Source organism: Hemitrygon akajei, chromosome 8 (assembly GCF_048418815.1).
Source record: "Hemitrygon akajei chromosome 8, sHemAka1.3, whole genome shotgun sequence".
NCBI classification, from domain to species: Eukaryota; Metazoa; Chordata; class Chondrichthyes; order Myliobatiformes; family Dasyatidae; genus Hemitrygon; species Hemitrygon akajei.
In genome coordinates this window covers 77,833,834-77,856,392 of record NC_133131.1, presented here as the reverse complement: position 1 = coordinate 77,856,392, position 22,559 = coordinate 77,833,834, and the positions used below count along the sequence as shown (strand labels likewise).

General features: G+C 41.0%; 1 protein-coding gene across 2 annotated transcripts in view; it reads left to right on the top strand.

The window, feature by feature from the left end:
* The window catches only part of trim33 (tripartite motif containing 33), a 199,205-nt gene that overhangs the window by 162,234 nt on the left and 14,412 nt on the right, over positions 1–22,559 (top strand). For both annotated transcript variants that reach the window (XM_073054071.1, XM_073054072.1), the window contains exons 12-17: positions 1,014–1,158; positions 1,771–1,846; positions 4,743–4,911; positions 18,213–18,565; positions 20,499–20,622; positions 21,987–22,061. In XM_073054071.1, coding sequence (XP_072910172.1) covers positions 1,014–1,158; positions 1,771–1,846; positions 4,743–4,911; positions 18,213–18,565; positions 20,499–20,622; positions 21,987–22,061 — 942 coding nt within the window. The remainder of the gene's footprint in view (positions 1–1,013; positions 1,159–1,770; positions 1,847–4,742; positions 4,912–18,212; positions 18,566–20,498; positions 20,623–21,986; positions 22,062–22,559) is intronic.

The window sequence follows — 22,559 nt, the reverse complement described above, 5'->3', positions numbered from 1 at the left end:
GTCATTTTTCTCTTCTATTTTCCACCGCTGCCCAACTTCGTACCAAGGCTTTCCTCCATTAGAATACATATAATTTTGGCTTTAACCTATCAAAGCTGTAAAACTGGGAAAACTAACAATTTTGCTCAACCTGTAATTAAATTCTATTTAGCCATTTTGCTGTTTTTGTTTGTATTTAAGAGAAAGTCACTGACGGGATGAGGGCTAAGGACAGATAGAAGCAGTTTCAATTGTAGTAGTTGCAGATCCATTTGACACCTGATTTGAACCTATAATGCTAGGCTGCTGTATGTGAAGAGTGGTGGTATGTTGAGGTTTGGTTTGAGAATGTTATGGAGTCTTCAGTTAAGACGTGAGTTTTATTAGATTATCTAGAATTCAGATTTATTCTTGATGAACTTTCCCAGTTGACATATGATCTTATGATTCCTTTACATGAAATGTTTCTGAAATTAGGTGATATCCCTGAAGTTTGAGATTTATTTTCATTCATGATGTCATGTAATAATTGTTCCACTGTTCTAAGCTTAATTTAATTTTTGCTTGTTATAGATTAGAAGATCAAGATAAATTTGTTAATTAAAGTGAAGCAATCCACTTTAAGCTAGTGTGGAAAGAATGGTTCCTAGAACAGCTTATAGTATTCTGAATTTGGTCTACTGTGGTTTTAAATAACAGCATAATTCCACCCTTTTTCCAGTTAAGTATAAATAGGGCTATTCTAGTAGTTTGGATTTATTCACTCATCCCTGATGTTTATTAATCTCTAAATACTTTGGTTACAACTTTGATCATCTAATCTATTAACAAGGTTATAGAATCTAATCATCCATTGTTGTCAGTAGAAATCCTAATGTTACTTGAAATGTTTAATTCCATCTCAATAAAAAGACTGGCTGATGTATGCACACTTTTTAATACAACACCTGTAGCTAGGCCGCTTGATTTATGTTCTATTTGTATTGCAAATAATGTTTCTCCTTTGTTTATTTCATTCATAATTCTGTTCACAGCTGGATGATGCAGGCTCTAGTACCTTGGATAATCTTTTGAGCAGATTTATCTCAGAGAGTCACCACCATCCTCCACTACCACCTCCATCTTCCTCCAGTTCAAATCCATCACCTGGGCCCTCAGCACCATCTCCGGGACCAGCAAGTAAGTTAAAATAAAGCTTGAAATGGCCACCTAAATGTTCTGATAGCAAAAAGAAATAATCATTTTTGTACTTTTATAATTGACTGCAACTTAATATTTTGGATATATTGAAAGGAGTACTTATTTAATACTTGTTATCAAATTTGCATATGTACAGTCTCCCTTGGTATCCACGGAGGATTGGTTCCAGGACCCCCCGCGGATACCAAAATCCATGGATGCTCAAGTCCCTTATATAAAATGTCGTAGTATTTGCATATAACCTACGCACATCCTCTCGTATACTTTAAATCATCTCTAGATTACTTATAATACCTAATACAGTGTAAATACTATATAAGAGGTTGTTATACTGTATTGTTTAGGGAATAATGGCAAGATAAAGAAGTCTACATGTTCAGTACAGACGCAACCATTGTAGCTCTTCTGGGAATGCTGATGCTGCCTCTTTTATTGCAGCTCTGCCATTCAGATTGAAATCAAAATGGCAAAGTGATCTCAAGGCCTTCATTTGTACTTTTGTGTAGAATGCATGCCGCCTTGATTCTTGATTAGCAATATTTGCAACTCACTAAGTTCTGTTAATAATTAAAGTGTTTAATTTTTTTTCAGTTGCAGCCTTAGCGATGGCTAACTCCCATACTCCAGTCAGACCTTCGAGTACCTCTAGTACTGGTAGCAGAGGCAGGTAATTGCTTTAAAGGTTTCAAACTTGTCAATGCTGTATTAGGGCTTGAATTGGGTTAACTTTTCCAGTCTGCTAGAATGTTTCAAATGACTACTGGTATAAAAAATGTCAGTAAAAATGAGTTAATGCAACATTTTATCATTGCCTCATGCGTTTTGAAATTAACTGAAGTGCTTTTTAGCCCTCTAGAGCAATCTTCGTTACAAGTAAAGGCAATGAAGGATTAGCTTGAGACACGGCAGTATTGCTGCCTGTTTTAATTTGGATCAGATTAAGGCAGAGAAAAATTCAAAATCCAAGGTGCTTGGTACCAATTTAGCTCAAGAAATTAGAAACAGATGTGATCTTTTATGCCCTTTTGACTTGGTTCATAGCTTGGCAGATTGTGAATGTTATGGAGTCTTCAGTTAAGACATGTGAGTTTAATTAGATTATCTAGAATTCAGATTTATTCTTGATGAACTTTTCCAGTTGACTGCGATATTCACGAACTCATCAAAAGACAAAAATTGTAATTATAATTAATAATTATTTAGTTTCAAACTTACACATGTGAATTTTGTTTTTTAACTTTTACTCATGAATGTTCAGTTTACTCATGAATTTTAAGACAATAGCCCTAGACAGTGGAGTCAGTGGGTGAGGTTAATCGATGAAATATGACTATAAATAAGCATTAGGTCAATATCAATGGTGACAGAAGCAAATTATCTTTTTTGGTCAATAACCAAAGGATTTGTCATTGTACTGTATAAATTAGATTACAGAATTATTTTAGCTGTAGGGCTAATAATTTGGAGACTGAAGTAGAGTAAAAGTTCAGTAGTAGACTAAAATATTTTTTGGTTAGAATTGCCAAAGAAAGATTTCAGCTTTATTAAAATCAGCATTTAATGTAAATACCAGAAGATTTGACAAGTTTGTGTAATTTCTTTATAATGGGATGTTTCGCTTTATGTTGTGGAATTTACTCAGCATTCCCTCCAAGGGCAGTATATCATTCCAAGGTGTGATCAAATATAGACATTGTTATAATGAGGCAGTATATTTACACTGTTATATTCTACTTTTATAGCACACTATTATGTTAGCCTGTCAATTATTCTGCATATCCACCTGTCAATTGAATGCATATGCAAGGACTTCTAAGTTTCTTTGGTCCTAGCTTTTCATCATATATAATATACTTTGTTGCATCTTTATGGGTCCCAAATTGATGATGTGTTTGTTCAAACTGAAATCCATTCTCTGCTATTAACTCTTGGCAAATTTATTTCCCTCTATCCTGTTTGCAGTACTTTAGTTTTTGTCAAAGGCAGACTTGGAATTTGTTTGATTTAAGTGTTTAAAAGATCTGTGTTGGGGTATTGATTTCCTCTTACTGCAGAGAAGTGCTCATTGGTAGTTGCAATATTACAGACCATAGTTTATTAATATCAAAGTATGCATCCTGTATAGTGCCTTCGAAATGTATTCAGCCGCCACAACTAATTTCACATTTTACTGTGTCATTTCCTAAAATTGAAACATATTGAAGTAGGATTTTTTGAGCTAATCTACAAAACATTGTGGATCATGTCAAATCAAAAGAAAAATTCCAAATCCTGTCAGCAATTTACTAAACATTAAAGAACAAAATTGTGATGATGAAAAAGTATTCATCCTCTTTGTAATTGCTACTTTGTAATAATAGAGAAGTTGGGGAAGGGGATGAGACCATCTCAAAGGCAGTTGAACATACCTTGGAGCTCAATGCAGTTCACCATGGGAGAAAAAGTAGAAAAAATATGAAACCACAGCCATACTGTCTATTTCAGGCCACCCCTCGAAACTTAATCACCAGAAACACTGTAGTGACACTTGTAAGAGAGGCTACTGTGACACCAACAGTCGCTTTCAGTGAATTGTAGAAGTCATTGGCTGCAACTGGAGTTGAAGTTCATGGGTCCGCAATCTCAAAGGCCTTGCACTGAAAGGATATTTATGAAAGAGTGGCAAGGAAGAAGCCCTGGCTTTAAAAAAAACACATATCCTTTGCAAAGCATCACTTAGAAAGATACTGTAAAGATGTGGAAGGAGGTCTTGTGGTTGGATGAGACTAAAGTGGAACTTTTTGGCCTCAACACTAAACAGTACGGATGGAGTAAATTTAATACTATGCATCAACCAGCTAACACGATCTAATCTGTGAAGTATGATGGAATGCTATGGGAATGCTTTTCAGTAGCAGGGATTGGAAATCTGGTCATGATTGATGGGTAGATGAATCCTGCTAAATAGAGATCCTGGATAAAAATCTGCTAGTAAGCTTAAACTGGTTCATCTTTCAGCAGTACTTCAGCCCAAAGCATACTGCCAGAGAAATCATGGAAGTAAGAAGATTGATGTCCTTGAGTGGCTCAGTCAAAGCCCTGACTTTAACCCAATCGAATGTTTCTAGCAAGACCTTAAGATTGCTGTCTACCACTGCTTCTCAACTAACTTGGCACAGTTTGAGCAATTTTGCAAAGAGGAATGGGCAAATCTTGCTCCATCACGTTGTGCAAAACTATTAGAGACTTATCCAAAAGACTGCTGGCTGTAATAGTTGTCAGGTGGTTCAGTTAAGTACTGAGCAAAGGAGATGAATACTTTTTTGAACTGCTGGCATTTCAGTTTTTGAATGTTTTATTTAATGCTTAGCAATTTTCCTTGTTTTTTTGGGCTTTACACTGGATAAATGAAGCATGTGATTCGCAAATAAAAATTCTCAGTTAAATTGATCAAAATTTTTGGTTGTAATGCTCATTTATGTGAACAGCTGGTTAGGGGCTGAATACTTTACAATGCACTGTAGATCTGTCAATTTATGTTACTTTGAGGTTAATATTTATTTCTGATTCTTAATACATCACAGTTGCAGCTCCTCTGGTAGAGCTCACGGAACAGAGAAAGGGATCTCAGTCTTTCGAACAGATCAGGTCAAAGTGAAACAAGAGCCAGGTACTGAGGATGATGTGTGTAGTTTCACTGGTGCTTCTGTAAAACATGAGCATTTGGAAGATGGACGGAGAAGTGCTTGCATGGTAAACATTAAATAATTATGATATAATCAAGATCTTGTCTTTTTATAGTGAAAAGAACTTGCTTGATAATTAGGGTTAAGGCAGCATCATTAAATAAGTTGGCAATGTTGAGAAATGATTAACTTTGAGAATTTGACTTTAAAAAATTATAATAAAAAAGTTCTGGTTTGCTGTTGGCTTTCCAGAGTACCAAAACTATTTTTGTACTTTCATATAGTTAGAGGTTCATTTTTAATTGCACCTCTGTGTGGCAACTTGAAATACAGGGAATGGCCATCAGTTGTGCTCGACTGCTTTCTATTTCATGAAAGCTTTGACTCCATTGGGAGGGATTGTGGACTATCCTCAAATTTGGCCGCCCACACAGCTTTGTTTTCAGCTTGTGGCAGCCATTGTGCTAACCAATAGTGTTCTGCAGAACCAGACTCTGTAAAGATCAATGTCATTGTCCCCAATCCTCTCAATCTTTCTCACCATCTTAGTCATGGTCATACAGCAGAGAAGTGAGCCCTCTTTGCCTGTTGGTATTGATTCTTCTTGCTTCATTACGATCATATTCTTCTATGCCTTGCTGATTTTTAAGTTTCTAAGTGCACCAGATTCAACTACCATCTCTTGCAATGCATTCCAGATATTAAATAAAAGCTTCACCTCTCAAATCCCCTTTAAAAATTTCCATCTCACACCTTAAATTTGTGCCCCCTTTTTGTTAACCCTTCCATGGGGAAAAGATTTTTACTGTCTTTCTCTGCCTCAATAATATGCCTGAGCCTCATTTTGAGAAAATTAGCCCAAGCTATCAAACCTCTACCAATAACCAAAGATCTCTTATTCAGACAGTACCCTGGTGAATCTCTTCTGTGCTCTCCCCAATGCCATCACATCCTTCTATTGTGAGGTGACCTGAAGTCCGCATGATACTCCCAAGTGTGGCCGAACCAGAGTTAGAATATAGCGTCCTATCTGTTATCTGTATGAAGCCACTGTTGCCATTACCATCCTATCAGCTTGGTTGCCACTTTAGAGAACAATGGATTTGGACTCTATTTAGTATATTATAATTTACAGTATTTGTCCTACCCCAAGTGGAATTATCAAAATAGATGTATCTTCAAAGTGGAATTATCAAAATAGATGCACCTTCCTTGGGGAAGTGGAGCTAACCTTCAGAATTAGTGACAGGCTATGGCAGGGGTGGGCAAACTTTTTGACTTGTGGGCCACAAAGGGTTCTAAAATTTGACAGGGGGGCCGGATCAGGAGCAGATGGACAGAGTGTTTTGGTAATACACCTTATAAGAGAAAATAAAATATCATGGGATATGTAGAAAACATGTGCTTTAATTTCAATTGAAAATGAACAAATGCATTACAACAAAATATCTGTCTTTGAAGTCCCATGGTATTTAGCTATTTATTGAAATGACTTTTAAAACACTGAAAATTAAATGAATAAAATACAGCTTTTTTTAATAGTAACAGTTATTATTTTAAAGCACTGAAAATTCTGTTATCCTTCCAAGATATTATCATCATCACTCTCCTCCTGACTGTCTTTATTTCAAAAACGGTAGGAGATGCAGGTCTACTTGTCCTGCTCCTTCTTATTCAATTGTCCCCTGTGCCAAAACTCAACAACGACCAGCACAAGGACAGAACAGTGACAGCGCGCCAGTATGCGGAGTGCGTTATTTGATCTGGAGCGCATTTTTTATTTTGAGAACGTACGTGCACCTGCGCACTACTCATGTCCATCACTTAACAGAAATGACATGTAACATGTAAGGCTTATTGAAAAAAAATTTTCAAATGCATTTTTTACATAACACAACGAAGAAACTTATTTTTAATTTCAGTGGGAACAGTGTTGTTGGTCTCCCTTTTTAGCCAGCGCATCAAAGTCTGGATTTAGTTTTGTTGTGGCGATTCTCAGGATGGATCTGAGGTGTTGGTCAGTTAACTTGGATCTGTGGCTGGCTTTGTTGATGTTCATGACGCTGAACGCCTGTTCACACAAATCGGTCGAGCCGAACAACGCCAGCATCTTCTGTGCCGTCCTCCGGAGGTTTGGAAACACCTCTTTACCAAGTGAAGCATAAAAGTCATTCAGTTTAAGAGAGTTGAACTTCTCTTTTAAGACGGGGACAGACTGAAGGTCGATCAGTTCCAGCTGTAGCTCCTCTGGTGCTGTTTCAGGATCTTGTGACAGGGGACAGGCCACCAACTGAAGTGACTTGTCAATTTTTTCAAAATCAGAAAAGCGATGGCAGAATTCTCTGTGCAGCGCATCCAATGACTCGCTGTATTTTTTCACATTTGCGCCGGCCTCTTCCAGCGTGGCTAGTGTGGGAAAATGAATGAATAACTTATTCAAAATTTGCCTGGAGAAAAAAGCCAGCTTGGATTTAAAGGCTTTCACGTTTGTGTACATGTCATGCACAAACTGATCCTTCCCCTGTAGCTTCACGTTCAGTTCATTCATGTGTGAAAATATATCCACAGCAAACGCAAAGTCACAAAGCCAGCTCTTGTTGCTCAGCTCAGGAAATTCGCCGGCCTTCCTCAGTAACTCCAAAAATGCACCGATTTCCTCTTTGAGCTCCCATACTCGTTGAAACACTTTGCCCAAACTTAACCAGCGGACACGGGAGTGATAAAGTAGGTCCTGGTGATCCGCATCAGTTTCCTCCAGGAATGTGATGAACTGACGGTGCTGAAGTCCCCTTGCACGTATAAAGTTGACAAGTTTTACGACAGGATTCACAACATGATTCAGCTGTAATACCGATTTACATAGAGATTCCTGGTGGATGATGCAGTGAAGGAAAATAACATCCTGGTCAGGATTTTCATCTTTCACTTTATTCTGTATTCTCCTCAGCAGGCCGACATTTTTCCCTGTCAAATTAGGAGATCCATCTGTGGTGACGTTGATAAGTTTACTCCAAGGGAGCTTCATATTTTCGATGACAGCAGACACCCAGTCATACAAGTCCTCTCCCCGTGTTTTTCCTTTCGGAGACTCCATTGTCAAAAACTCCTCCGTTATTTCAAAAGTATTGTTAATTCCTCGGATAAAAATGAGGAGCTGAGCAGTGTCTTTTACATCGTTGCTTTCATCCAGTGCTAATGAATATAACGTGAACGACTCTGCCTTTTTATTTAAGTCGCTGGTTATATCTTCATCTATCAGTTCCACATGGCAAGTCACTGTCCTGCGTGATAAACTGATGTTTTCAAATTTGTCTTTGCTCTCCGGACACAATACACCTGCTGTCTCCACCATACATTCTTTTAAAAACTCGCCTTCAGACAGAGGCTTGCTGGCCTTTGCTAATTTGAATGACAGCATAAAACTCGCCCTGGTACTTGACTCATGAATGGCAGTTTGACGGTGAAAAAAATTTTGTTGAGCCTGTAAATTAGCTGCCAACCTCTAGCATTAGCTTCCCGTTCTTTCGTTGACTGGTTGCTAGCATAGTTGGCATGTTTTGTGGCAAAGTGACGGCTGATATTATATTCTTTAAAAACCGCCACAGTCTCTTGGCATATCAGGCATACAGCAGTTGATTGGTGTTCGGTAAAAAGATATTTAGTTGTCCACTCCTTATTAAAACACCCGACATTCTCTATCCACCTTTCTTTTCTTAGCTCTACTCATCTTTACAGAAGGGGTGAGAGGTCAAAGAGTAAAGCGCAAATGTGGAATAATACGCTGCACCTCAACAAAGGTCAATGTATATAGAGTGCGTCATCTATTGGGAAAACGCCAGAATTGCGGGGAAAAAACGTTAACAAGGTTTATTAATATAATTTCATCAAGTTCTGCGGGCCGGATTAAAAAGCTTAACGGGCCGCATATGGCCCCCGGGCCGTAGTTTGCCCATGCCTGGGCTATGGCAATTACACTCCAGAAGCAGTCACTAAACCTCAGTGGTCAGTACCCTTATGCAGATGATGCTTGAATTTGTGCACACTTAGAGGTTGAGCTCTAAGGTATAATTGACTTAAAGCATACAAGAAGTTGTATGCCTTAGCCCTACTGACCTGCCTTCACTGCAGTACGCTTGCTTCCAATAATGATTCTTAAATAATGCCTTGGGAAATGGGGATCACATTTCATACCTTGAGGTGTATTTTAGCAATAGTAGATGTAATGAAATTTGGCACCATATTCAGTGCACCAGCACAACTTTTGTTTAATTGAGGAGAAAAAAAGGGTATTTGAAAATCAAGACCTCAAATATGTCACAAAACTCATAGTCCATTAGGCAGCAATGATTCCCTGCCCTCTGATGTGCTGCTGAGATGTGGGCCATCTCAAGGCATTGGAAAAAATGCCAGTTTACTGGAAGGAAATAAAATTCAGTGTCCTCTCCAGGCATTCAGTCGCCAGTTACTCTTGATCTGTTAAATTGGTCCTGTTCTTCACTGCCCAACAACAGATCTCTCAAAACAGCTGATTTGTTTTGAGCTGGTTTGTGGGGGGAGATTAGCAGATATACAGAGAAAAATATTCAATGTGCAACATCCCCACTTTCCCACTGATTCAGAACCTCTGGCCTATGACAGGTGAAAGAGGGAGATCGTTGAGAATCTTGAGGTCATGCATTGGGGATACACTGAAGTCTTATGTAGGCAGCAGATCTCTAACCTTGAGCCTGTCCTGTCAGCTACCTCCCTGTATCTTCTGTGGAAGCGTATGGTCTTGCATTGGTTTCATTACCCACGAAAAAAAGAATGGAAGCCAGTTGTTGTCAGTTTTGAAAGACTGTCCATGAGAAGTAAGAAGCAACTGGAAATTGATATAAAGGGTTAAGTTACTCAGGGAAGAGGGTAATTTTTGTGTTTGATAGTCTACTGCATAGAATTTTGCTGGAAATTTTACTTCTCTGTAGAAGAGTTATTGAGTGCCTGGAAGCTTTTTCAGGCAGCTGGATGTATTCTGATATATACTGTTACGTTCCCAGTAACCGGGTGACTTAACAGCAAAGATAGAGAGGTCCGCTGGAGTCTGATGGTACTATTTTCAAATGTTTTATTTATAAAGGGGCACAAACGTATGGTTAATACAAAACATTCAGATCATATACATTGTCAAAACTCAATCTAAAGCACAGGTATAGTAATAATCAATCAAAAATAAGCACTATCGTTGTCTAGGGGATACTGAGTCCAATGGAATATAAGAGTCACTCAAAGTCTGCAGGCTTCCCCGTTTTGGGAACCGCTGGCATTTCACGTGTTGGAGAGAGAGAGAGAGAGAAGGAACACTTGCCCGTCGTCTTTGCGAAGCAAATCCCTGTTGTTAGTTAAAACGGTTTTTCCTTTGGTTTCAGCCACAGACTCCCGATCCGGAATCTAACGCACGTGGCTTCCTTCAGAATGGCTTCCTACTCCGACGGGAAGCACTATCGTGTCTTCTTCGTGTGTCTCCTTGGTGCGTCTGAGGCCCCGCCTTGGCAGCCCACCTTTTATCTGGACTGGCAGGGTTGTAGATGTCAATCAGGGTGGGGGTGAGGCAATCTTTCCCCCATCACCCAGCCCACGTTGCCCTGAGGGTTTGCACGTAGTCCAGTCCCTTATTCCACAAAGGTGTCTCCCAAGACAATGGCTATGTCCATGACTTTTGTCTGGCTGAGAGGCCAGCCCACATTCCAAACTGTAAGGCTGCTCTCTCTCTCTCTCTCTCTCTCTCTCTCTCGCGATTCTCACAAAGGAGGGGGCTGGGGTCCTAACACCTCCCCTCTTAAAAGTTTTTTACCAGCGGTTAAAAACAAGTTGGTGTAGGATTTTTGGAATCTAACATACTACACAAGCTTTTCTCTTCACAGAGTACTACCGTTATACATTCTAGTCAGTATCTAAACAGGTAACAATTACAGTGCCCCTTTCTTTAATATCTTAAAATCACGTACCGTACTAAAGTCTGGTAGCATCAAACTTCAGCTCAATAACCACCTATTTTTATTTATTTTCTTCAGCAACACAACTAAGGAGGTGTGATCTTAGCTTAGGTGCATCTACAAAAGTTTATACAAATACTAATCGTTTCGGTCATGTTATTTCACCGGCAGGTCTCCAAAGGGTTTGTCTTTATTAGTCACCGGCTTGGGCGCAAACCCGTACAACCGGCGTCGCTGTTTAAAAATGACAATTTCTATTAACCATCGCCTCTTTCCCGGGGAGTCCCCCCGTGGGGAACTTGAGTAATTTGGCGAGGTACTCTCCCGCCTTTCCTTTCCACGAGGGTTATTCTCTTAACTCCGTGTCCCCAACCTAGTCCATCATGGGAATTTCCACCCAATTCTTTAATGCTACACAGGTAGTTAACCCTTTTGTCAAGACCATGCAGGCTGATGTGTTTCAGTTCGAACCTTTTTCTCCTGCCGCATTTAAATTTCGGCTTCCTCACAGCGCTTTCTTGAATAACAATAGCATGTGAGGCCCCTTTACATTCCAAATCAACCTGTAATCGATGCGCAGGCATCAATCTAGACTAACTTTTTTCCATTCGATTTGGGAACTACAGATTTACCGTTCTCCTCCACAACAACAGTTATCTCCCCATTCGTAAACTCCACATTAACTCTGAACACCCCCTTCAGCACAGACACCTTCTTCCCCGAACCAAGTCTATCTGATCCAAAAGGACGGCCGTCTCGTCCAGCCAGGTCAAATACCTCAGAATTTTTCTGAGCTCCGTGACTAGGTTTAGGACCATGGGCCTCCCCATCTTGGACACACTCAAACTGGGCATTGGCCTCTTCCAGGCTTTCAATACCCATACCCTTTTCAAATTCTAAATTCCCCTGATCCTCCCAGTTACTCTCTGGGCAATTCACTTCCAGAGTAAACTCAACCCCTTGGGCTGAAACAACCTCATCGGCCAACCCAGCAGACTTCTTCAAGGTAATGGCATCCTTTTCATCGAGGACTGCCCTCATTTTATTATCGGGAACACCTTTAGACTCATCCATGTCCAACCCTGGACCTTTTAACAGCTTTATCTGTTTCTCATCTTTATTTCCTACCTCTAGGACCTTTTTCTTCGCTAAGGGAGGATCTACCTTCTCTCCCTTACCCCCTTTTACATTACTATTCCTCGTTTTACCACCCTCGAAACCCTCGTGGCACAGGGTTGGTAAAGACGTCTGGGCCAATTTTAAACTGCTCGCTTTCTCAGCTGCCGCTCTCGACAGGCTGCGAGTGTCCGCGCATGTGGGATAGCTCGGGGACTCTATGGGCGGGGCCTCAACTTTCACGGGCTGGGTTGTCAGCTTCACGGCGGCTCCCATCTTCCCACCCGCTAGGTCGTTACCCAGAAGGTCGTCCACGCCTTCCCCCGGCAACTCCGGCAGGACCCCCAGTTCCACTGGTCCCGACACCAACTCACAATCTAGAAGGACCCTATGCAAAGGCACTACCTCAATCCGGTTTCCTATGCCTTTCAGGGCTACCTCGCCCGTCGGAGGTCCGAATGGTAATACGTTACGGCTAATTAATGATAGCTCTGTCCCTGTGTCTCTCCAAATCCATACGGGGATTGGCAGGTCCCCCTTCCTCACAGACACGGTTCTGGGTGACAGATAAATCTCCGACCCCTCGCGCTCTCTGCTCCCCTGGGACCCTCTTGCCGATTTTCTGATTACCACTGCACGCCCGATAGGGATCGCTGCTCTCTCTCTCTCTGGCTCCTTTCTCGGAGCAAAGCATTTAGATGCAATATGACCCACCTTTCCACAATTAAAACAGGTCAAGCCAGGACCTCTCCTGCCGTCTTGCCTCTCCTCAATTTTAACACTAGCTCCCAGCGGGATCTCCGCCTCAGCCGGCGGGCTTTCCCTACCATTCCAACAGTCTCTTGGGTAACTTTTTGGCGAGGAAAACTTTGTCTTGTGGGTTAGGGCATATTCATCTGCGAACCTAGCAATTTCTGAGATGGACTGATTCGTCCTCTCATTTAAATACATCCGGATCTCTTCCGGAACACAACCTTTAAATTCCTCAATCAAAAATAACTCCCTGAGACGCCCATAGTTCTCGGCCACCTTTTCCGCGGTGCACCAACGGTCCAAGAGCACACCCTTCTCATGGGCTAGCTCGGTATACGTTTGATTCCACCCTTTCCTTAAATTTCGGAACCTTTGTCTATACGCCTCAGGTACTAGCTCGTAACCTCGGAGAATGGCCTCCTTTACTTGGTCATAATTCCCTTCCCCTTCCGGGGGCAACGCTGCATATGCCCGCTGTGCTTTCCCTCGTAACACACTTTGTAACAACGCCACCCACTGCTCTCTGGCCCACTTCTGATTCACTGCCACCTTTTCAAAAAGCAAGAAATAACTATCGACATCCGTCTCCTCGAACGGGGGGACCAACCTCAACGCCCGACTAACATCAAACCCCTCCTCTCTCTCCCCTTGAGCTCTTCGCTCTTGCCTTCGCCTGTCCAGCTCCAATTCATGGCTCCTTTGTTTCTCTTTCTCTTCTGCTTCCAGGTGCTTTAGCTGGAGCTCATGACCCCGTTTCTTTTCCTCCTCAGCTGCTTCTAGCTGCTTTACTTTAAGTTCATGTTTCAACCTTGCTTTCTCCAACTCTAACTGAACTGTCCCACTCGCTAATCTCTTTTCGGGGATATTTTCCAAATCCTCAGCTGCAAACACCTTCTTCCCAATGTAATACTGATTTATGACCCTTCGCACTTCCTGCTTTTTCATTGATGACCTCACCTCGGCGAGGTCTAACCCCTTTGCCAGATTTACCAAGTCTAATTTGGTAGCCGCCCCTAGCGCCTCTATAGTCGGGTTTCTCATAAATTCATCCACATCCATCTTTGCTGGTTTCCTGTCTGGCTACCTGCGTAACCAGATTTAAGTTTGGACTTACAGCCCGATTCACTGACCCTCCCCTTTGGTTTCAAATCCCGGGACGAGGCCCCACTTGTTATGTTCCCAGTAACCGGGTGACTTACCAGCAAAGATAGAGAGGTCCGCTGGAGTCTGATGGTACTATTTTCAAACGTTTTATTTATAAAGGGGCACAAACGTATGGTTAATACAAAACATTCAGATCATATACATCGTCAAAACTCAATCTAAAGCACAGGTATAGTAATAATCAATCAAAAATAAGCTCTATCGTTGTCTAGGGGATACTGAGTCCAATGGAATATAAGAGTCACTCAAAGTCTGCAGGCTTCCCCGTTTTGGGAACCGCTGGCATTTCACATGTTGGAGAGAGAGAGAGAGAAGGAACACTTGCCCGTCGTCTTTGCGAAGCAAATCCCTGTTGTTAGTTAAAACGGTTTTTCCTTTGGTTTCAGCCACAGACTCCCGATCCGGAATCTAACGCACGTGGCTTCCCGCTCCAACGGGAAGCGCTATCGTGTCTTCTTCGTGTGTCTCCGTGGTGCGTCTGAGGCCCCGCCTCGGCAGCCCAACCTTTTATCTGGACTGGCAGGGTTGTAGATGTCAATCAGGGTGGGGGTGAGGCAATCTTTCCCCCATCACCCAGCCCACATTGCCCTGAGGGTTTGCACGTAGTCCAGTCCCTTATTCCACAAAGGTGTCTCCCAAGACAATGGCTATGTCCATGGCTTTTGTCTGGCTGAGAGGCCAGCCCACATTCCAAACTGTAAGGCTGCTCTCTCTCTCGCGATTCTCACAAAGGAGGGGGCTGGGGTCATAACAATACGAACAAACTTACTGCCTCACTTGCACTGCATAAACATGTACACAATGCTTGAATATTACTGGGATTCCTTTTGTCACAAGTGTAACCCCCTGGGTTGCCTCAGGCTCGCTCAGCTTGTTCTCGTCTAGGGGGGAGCAGCCTTCGGCCCCGCCAAACTGGGCAATCAGCTGGTGTGGATGCTGTGTGATGTCCCTGCCTCACCCAAAAAAACAGACAGTACACCATATGCGACCAAATGAGTACAATTTATAAAGGTTACTATAACTAAGTGATTAATAACGATACAGTATATATGAAGAAAAAAATAAAGAAAAGGCGCCAAACTTATCAAAGTCCAAACCACTTCGTGCAAAACCGTTGGAACTCAGTTACTGAAGTCTTCTGGCCACCATTCGATCCCCTCCGAACTCCTCGACTCGCAGCTTAGGACCATCTGAAGTGGTCAACCGAGCACATCTAGCTTCATCTCTCCTCGGAGTATCTCCTGGCCTCGGACCCCCGCTTGGGGTCCGTTCCTCGCCCAGCTTACAACATCGCGTCCTCTCTCTCTCAACCCCTCGCGCCGATCTCTCCAAAAGCCCACCAACAATAGCTTACAGACTCAGAAGAAAGAACAACATTAATCCCAATTGGTTTACAAAGGAATACAATTCTCGTTATCAGTAAATTTTAACCCAAACAAGCTTCCAGCACTCTCTCGCAACAAAGAAGCATTCCTGCTTTTAACAAAACAAAGAAGCCATTTTGATTACATACACAGTAACAAAGTAAAAAGAAACCCCCTTTACACTCTCCCCCCACCAAATAAAAGTCATGTCCTCATGACTATTAAATAACTCGCCACCTTTCCTGCCAACACACTGTAACCCAAGCACAAACAGTGACATCTCCTCCCCACACAGTGAACCTCACGCCCTGTTCCTCAGGCGCTACATAGGCCAACTATCTGGGAGTTCCCTAACCCTTCTGAGACCTCCGTACCCCCTCACCTAAACCCTTCAGGCTCAGACACAACTGGGGATACCTCGGGCCCGCTACCAACTCCTCTCTCAACCTCTCACTCATGCCCCACACTGCACACAGCTAACCCTCCCTACTACACCTGACTCAGTGGGAGAAGGGCCAAAGGTCTCTTCCTCAATCAAGGGAAAGTCAGCAAAAGGCAGCATGTACCACACATCCAGCACATTATCCATCGAATCTGTATTCTTCTTCATTTCTGCAATCGGTAGCTGCTGTTTGATCTTCTCCAACCGGAAACAAGCTTCCAGCACTCTCTCGCAACAAAGAAGCATTCCTGCTTTTAACAAAACAAAGAAGCCATTTTGATTATATACACAGTAACAAAGAAAAAAGAAGAAACCCCCTTTACACTAGTCTTCCTGATCTAATTTTGGTGAAAAATAGACAACCAACAAATTGACTACTTAAGGTTTTTGAATAGGACCTGTTCCTTTTTAAAAAAAAACCACAGAAGTATATGAATATAAGATAGTAATCTAATCAGGTTTGGGTATGTGCAACATTTTTGGGCATTTATTCTATCATTTAAAGTACTTTGTAATGAATTCAACAGCTTGGGTACGTGATGCAGAACTGTATTTATTCATTTTCAGTTTGACAACCCTCTACCAAAACTATTTTAATTTTCCAAGCAAAACGATGTTTCGTAGGTTTCCCATCTGTGTGAAAGATATAAATTTCCACTGAAACAGATGGTTTTAAAGTGAAAAATAGAAGAATTGTGGCCTTGAATGGTGACTTTAAACTATGAATTATACTTTGCACTTGTTCTTTCTTTTCAGGGACAGTTTAAAGCTATTTTTAGTAAACTGTTGAGTGTGTTTCAGATGATACTTCAAATAGAAGTATTTTAAGAATCTAAGTAGTTTTGTTTTGAAGAAACCCAGCAGAAGTTTAACTTTTGCAAATAAACCAAAAGACATCATACTTGCCGCTAGCCAACAGTTCTGTAGATAAAACTGAACAAAGAATTGAAAAAAGTGGTAGCAGCTTATCTCTGATTTATATTCGAGTGTGGAATGCAGGCATTGGATATGAGTTGGATGTTAGATGCCAGCACATCTGACCTTTGTACTACTGTTGAGACCTGAACATTGCAAAATGGGTTCAGTTACCCATGGTACAACAAGCTGTCAAAAAGGCCATTGGGAGATGCTAAGGTAGCATCTAATTATATGTCTCTGGAGAGGCCTGGTCACTGCACACAACCTGCTCTGCTTTGCTGTGATTCTTGAATATGGTCAGTTTAGCTGTATATTCAAATTTAGTCTTATTTACATTGCAGGTGTTTATACACTTTAGTGCTATATTTGTGACTATCTTAAAGATAGTAAATTATTTTCAGAAACCTTGGGTATAACTGTTTATCAAATCTTGTCAATTTTTTTAAATTTAAGGAAGATTACTTGTTAATTTTCCCATCATAAACTTTTGACCAAAGAGACCAAGTGCTTCTCTCAAAGAAGGGGATTCAGAAGCATTAGATAGATACTTTATAGATCCCAAAGGAAATTACAGTGTCATAGTAGCATTACAAGTGCACAGATATACAAATATTAGAAGAGAAGTAAGAAAGAATAAAAAATCAATTACCTCAAACAGTCTAACAGGAGGGGGGGTCATCACTTCCCCAGGTAGAAGTTGACTCATTATAGAACCTAATGGCCAAGGGTAAGAATGACCACATTATAGTGGCTCTTTGGAACAGCGATGTTGTCTTTGTCTATTACTATAAGTACTCTGTTCAGCCAAGGTGCCATACAGGAGAGTGAGAAACATTGTACAAAATTGCTGGGATTTTCCATAGGGCCCCATTGTTCTACCACAGCCTTGAGGGTGTCCAGTTTGACTTCTATAACAGAGCCAGCGTTTCTAATCAGTTTATTGAGCCTGTTGGCATCACCTGTGATGATACCACACCACTGCATAGAAGATTGAACTGGCAACAACAGACTGGTAGAACATGTGAAGAAGAGGCTTGCATACTCCATAGGACATCAGTCTCCTTAGGAAGTAGAAGTGACTGACCCTTCTTGTACACAGCCGCTGGTGCTCCACTAAAGTCTCATCCAGGTGCACCTTTTAGGTACTTGTATGTCCTCGCCATCAACAGTAACAGGGAGCAGTGCAGGCTTAGTCTTCCTAAAGTCCATCACCATCTCCTTTGTCTTACTAATGTTGAGCTGCAGATGATTCAGCTTGCATCATTTGACAAAGTCCTCCACCAGGGACCTGGGTTTATCCTCCTGTCCTCCCTTTATACACCCAACTATTGCTGAGTGGTTAGAGAATTTCTGCAGATGACGTGTCTGAGGTATACGGGGTAAACAAGAAGGGAGCCAATACAGTCCGCTGTGGGGCCTTAGTGCTGCTTCTCACCATGCCTGACACAGTCAGAGTTGGGCCTTCTCAAGAATGGCGAATGAAGTCCTGGAATCGGGTTCATTTCCTTCATTCTCGTGGAATGTGTGTAGCCTTTATACCTCAGCTTGGGCATGAGATATAGAATATATTTCGACATAAAGGTTGTTTTATAGCATTTGATTAAAGACTAATCCATGTACAAACTTCATTCAAATTTAGATGAGCAGTCCTGAAAGCAGTTTGACACCACCTCTTTCCAACAACCTGCATTCCGAAAGTGAGACTGATATAGAAGGGCTTCGAAACATTGAAAACCATGTTAAGGTAGAGGCTTCAGACAGGACTGGAAGCTGCAGACAACTGGGTAATACCTTTAATGGAAAGTCTCCAATCCGCAACTTTACACATCGTTCACCACGTGTTGGTGGTGACAACAACAACAATAAAGAGGAAGACCCCAATGAAGATTGGTGTGCAGTGTGTCAGAATGGAGGAGATTTGTTGTGTTGTGATAAGTGTCCAAAGGTCTTCCATCTAGCTTGTCATGTACCTACGCTTCTCAACTTCCCCAGGTGAGTCTGAATCAATCAATTCTTCCTATTATAGCAAACAGTTGTTAAAGGTTGATTTTTTTTTCAGATTGTACAATTGAATATCCTTAAATAATGTATATATCAAATTTTCAAAGTATATTGTAGGCAGTTGACCTGTTTATTTTGCAGTTGCATTGAAGATTTTATACGTGCCTTGTCAGTGTGCCGTGGCGGTATTTATGAGCATAGGCAGGCTTGGCTCAATCCTTAATGAATTCATGCCACTGATAATTCTCATGACAAATATGTGCCGTTTGAACACGCTGTGAAGCTGGAGATCAACATTCTATGGGAGCGTAGAAGATGCAAATGTTGCTATCATAGGAGATTCACCAAATGTGGAAGCAGGATCTGAATCAGATCGACCTTATTGCTAGATTCCCCTGAACCCGAGAAACAGATCACTTATGACAGGAAACAACAGATTATCGCATGGAAGTTGGATGGTTTATTGTTACTTTTTCTTTTCCAATGCACCTTTTTTTAAAAACTTCTAGGATGTTCTAAGATAAACTAGTGTTGGTATAGTGGATATTAGTGAATTATAAATGTTTTGAAGTCTCGGGCAGAAGATACATTAAGAAATTCTGTGTCAGCAGAAAAATTGTATTTGTTTCATGCTAGGTGCAAACATCCCAAATTAATGTGGTATTTGATCCACAGAGCTGGATGTTTGAAAGTCACATTGATGGCTGAAAATTGCAGTTCTTTGGTGTTTATGCAAACCCAGTTTTATTCCATGCAATCTTTTTCACACCTTGGAAGCCATTCAGATAGTAACCTGTCTGAAGTTAAATGAGCACCAGATGAAGTACACTGATTGCAAAGCACATTTAATGCGCACCTGTTTCTCTCTGATTCAAGCATCATTAACTGTGAATAACTTCCTATCAAACTTCATAAATATACACTCTTTGCCATTGCTCATGACATTTGCTAATTTATTTCAGGAAAACATGCACTTACTCTCAAAGTCTTAAAATACTTAAGCTAGTGTTCAAAATGTTTCTCCATTTTTATACAGACTCTGCTAATTGTTGAACTGGTAGATAACTGACCCTAGACCAGGAGTTCCCAGCCTTTTTTAAAAATGCCATACACCCTTACAATTAACTGAGGGGCCTGTGAACCTCGGATAGAGAACCCCTGCTCTAGACCAATATGAGCATTGGTTTACTTGCCTACGTTTTTTTTTGTAGGCATAAGGGTACTGTGCATGCTATATGTTTCCAGTGCTTTTGCAAACTGCAGAATTTATGTATTTAAATACAGGGGTAGGGCATGATAAAACAGCAAATAGATTTGCTACTCCTTATCTCCACTGACCTGAGTTCACCCCCACCTTCAGTGCTGTGTGTATGGAGTGTGCATTTTCTTTCTGTGACCATGTTTCCTTGCATGTCCCTGAAAGATGTGGATTGATGGGTTAATTGGCTTCTGTAAATTGGTCCTAGTGTGGAGGTTGAACGGTAGAATCAAGTGGGGGAAGAGGTAGTTGCTGGGAATGTAGGAAATAGAATTACACTGTTGATATACATGATGTGCAAAAGTGGTATCTTTCTACAGTGTAAGGAAATTTAGGTGGAAATATGAAAATTTAGCAAAATTTGGGTTAAAAAAGCAAAGTAAAATCAGACTTCAACTTTTTTCTTTTATACAGCAAACAAAATGGAAAGCATGCAGGATATGCCTTCATGAAAACAAACTAAAAACAGAGTGCTTTAAAACCAGAGAAAAATAAAAGTAATTTTACTGAATGATGTGGCAGCTTTATGATCAAAGGCTCCTAATTTTGATCCTATTGACAAGTTAGGCTGTTTAGTGAGATAGAAAATACTGTATTAATATCTGTTGTAATTACCAATAAATTGATCTTGCTAATTGATGATGCCATTTTTTTTCCTGTATTAAGTGGGGAGTGGATCTGCACATTTTGTCGTGACCTGTCCAAACCTGAAGTAGAGTATGATTGTGACAATTTGCATCACATTAAGAAGGGAAAATCTGGCCCAAGCTTGTCCCCAGTTGACCAAAGGGTGAGCTCCAATTAATTATGAAGTCTTTCTGTTTCTTCTGCTTCTACCTTTCTGTACCCAGGGCTTGTTGCAGCAAAATTGCGATGAATGGACAGGAATTACTGGAGGTGGGATTAACTTTGATCGTTAAGTGTTTTTTTCCTCAAGGAATCTGATATCATGTGATTGGTAACTAACTGAAGACCACCAGGATCATGAGTAGACGATTAGGCAGATAACAGTTGCCTTTGGGGAAGAGAGGGCACTTAAGGTACAATATCACAGAAGTGGCATGACAATCGGGGCTATTTAGGGAATGCACTGTAGATGGAACTTGAACCTCATTGTTTATAATTTATATAAAATTATATCATATGGAAAGCAATAGACAATAGACAGTAGGTGCAGGAGTATGCCATTTGGCCCTTCTAGCCAGCACCGCCATTCACTGTGATCATGGCTGATTGTACACAATCAGTACCCCATATTGTTCCTGCCCTCTCCCCATATCCCTTGACCCTTCTATCTATAAGAGCTCTATCTAACTCTGTCTTGAATGCATCCAGAGACTTGGCCTCCACTGCCTTCTGGGGCAGAGCATTCCACATATCCACCACTCTCTGAGTGAAAAAGTTTTTCCGCATCTCTGTTCTAAATGGCCTACCCCTTATTCTTAAAGCAAGTCTTAGTGGTTTTATAGTTCATATTCTGGAAGACAAGCAAATTGATTTGGAAATTTTGTTCCACCCAGGTCTCCACCCCATGTTATCTCAGTCTGTTAAGTGGGGTTTTAAGGACACTAATAGATACAGAGAAAGAATGGGACAAGTGGAATTGTGAGAAAAGGATACAGTTGTACAGCAAGTAAAAGCACTGCCTCATAGTACTAGTAATTTGGGTTCAGTTCTCACATTCAGTGCTGTATGTGTGGAATTTGCACATTCTCCCTTTTACCCCCTGGGCGCTCCAGTTTATTACCATATCCCAAGGTATGTGGGTTGCTAGATTGTTTTACCATTAAGTTGCCCCTTAGTGTGTAGATGAGTGGGGAGAGTTCATGAAACTCAGGGAGGATGAGATTAATGTAGGATTGGGATTACTGTGGTTGATGGTCAACGCAGACTTGATGGGAATGTTGTACCTCTGACTCTATTACTCATGATCTCACTGGCAGAACATGCTCGGGGAACCTAGCATATGAAACTTGTGTTTCAGTTTGTTTCTCAAATTTACTATTGAAATAGGCAATAACAACTAGTAATATTTAGTAAATTCAATTGCAGTCTAAGTCTGCAATTACTGTAATATGGTATTGCATGATGCACAAGACCAATACAGAACCCAGATTTTTATTGCTTCAATACTGCTTTCCTCTTGTATTTTAGAAATCAGAACGTCTCTTATTATATCTGTACTGTCATGAAATGAGCATTGCATTCCAAGAACCTGTTCCTTCATCTGTAAGTATATATGTTTTGGAGCTTTATTCAGTTTCTGAAGTGTTTACACATTTCAGGGCTCTTATGTTAAATATCACTTAGTCATCATTGTGCCACATCTGCGTTCGAGATAAAAGCACAAGAAATAAAGCAACAGAATATTTTGGAAACAACTTTAAAGTTAGGGAGCATATGGGGAGAGTAGAAGAGATTCTAAATGATTTCTTGTTAGAATCTACATTATTTGGAATAAATGTAAGAACTACAATACTGTGCAGAAGTCTTTATATATAATTAGATATGGATATATAGATAGCTAGGGTGTCAAACTTTTGCACAGTAATGTAGTTATTTCATGTATTGAGCTGTACTGTGGCTGTACCTCTGAGTGATAAACCTGATTCTGATATGGCTCTTTATTTGCAGACTGAGAGTAGGAATGGGGCAAGGAGGGGAATCGTGGTTGGGAAAGGGGATGGAGTGGGAAGCACCAGCGCTACATTCTGTAATGATCTTATA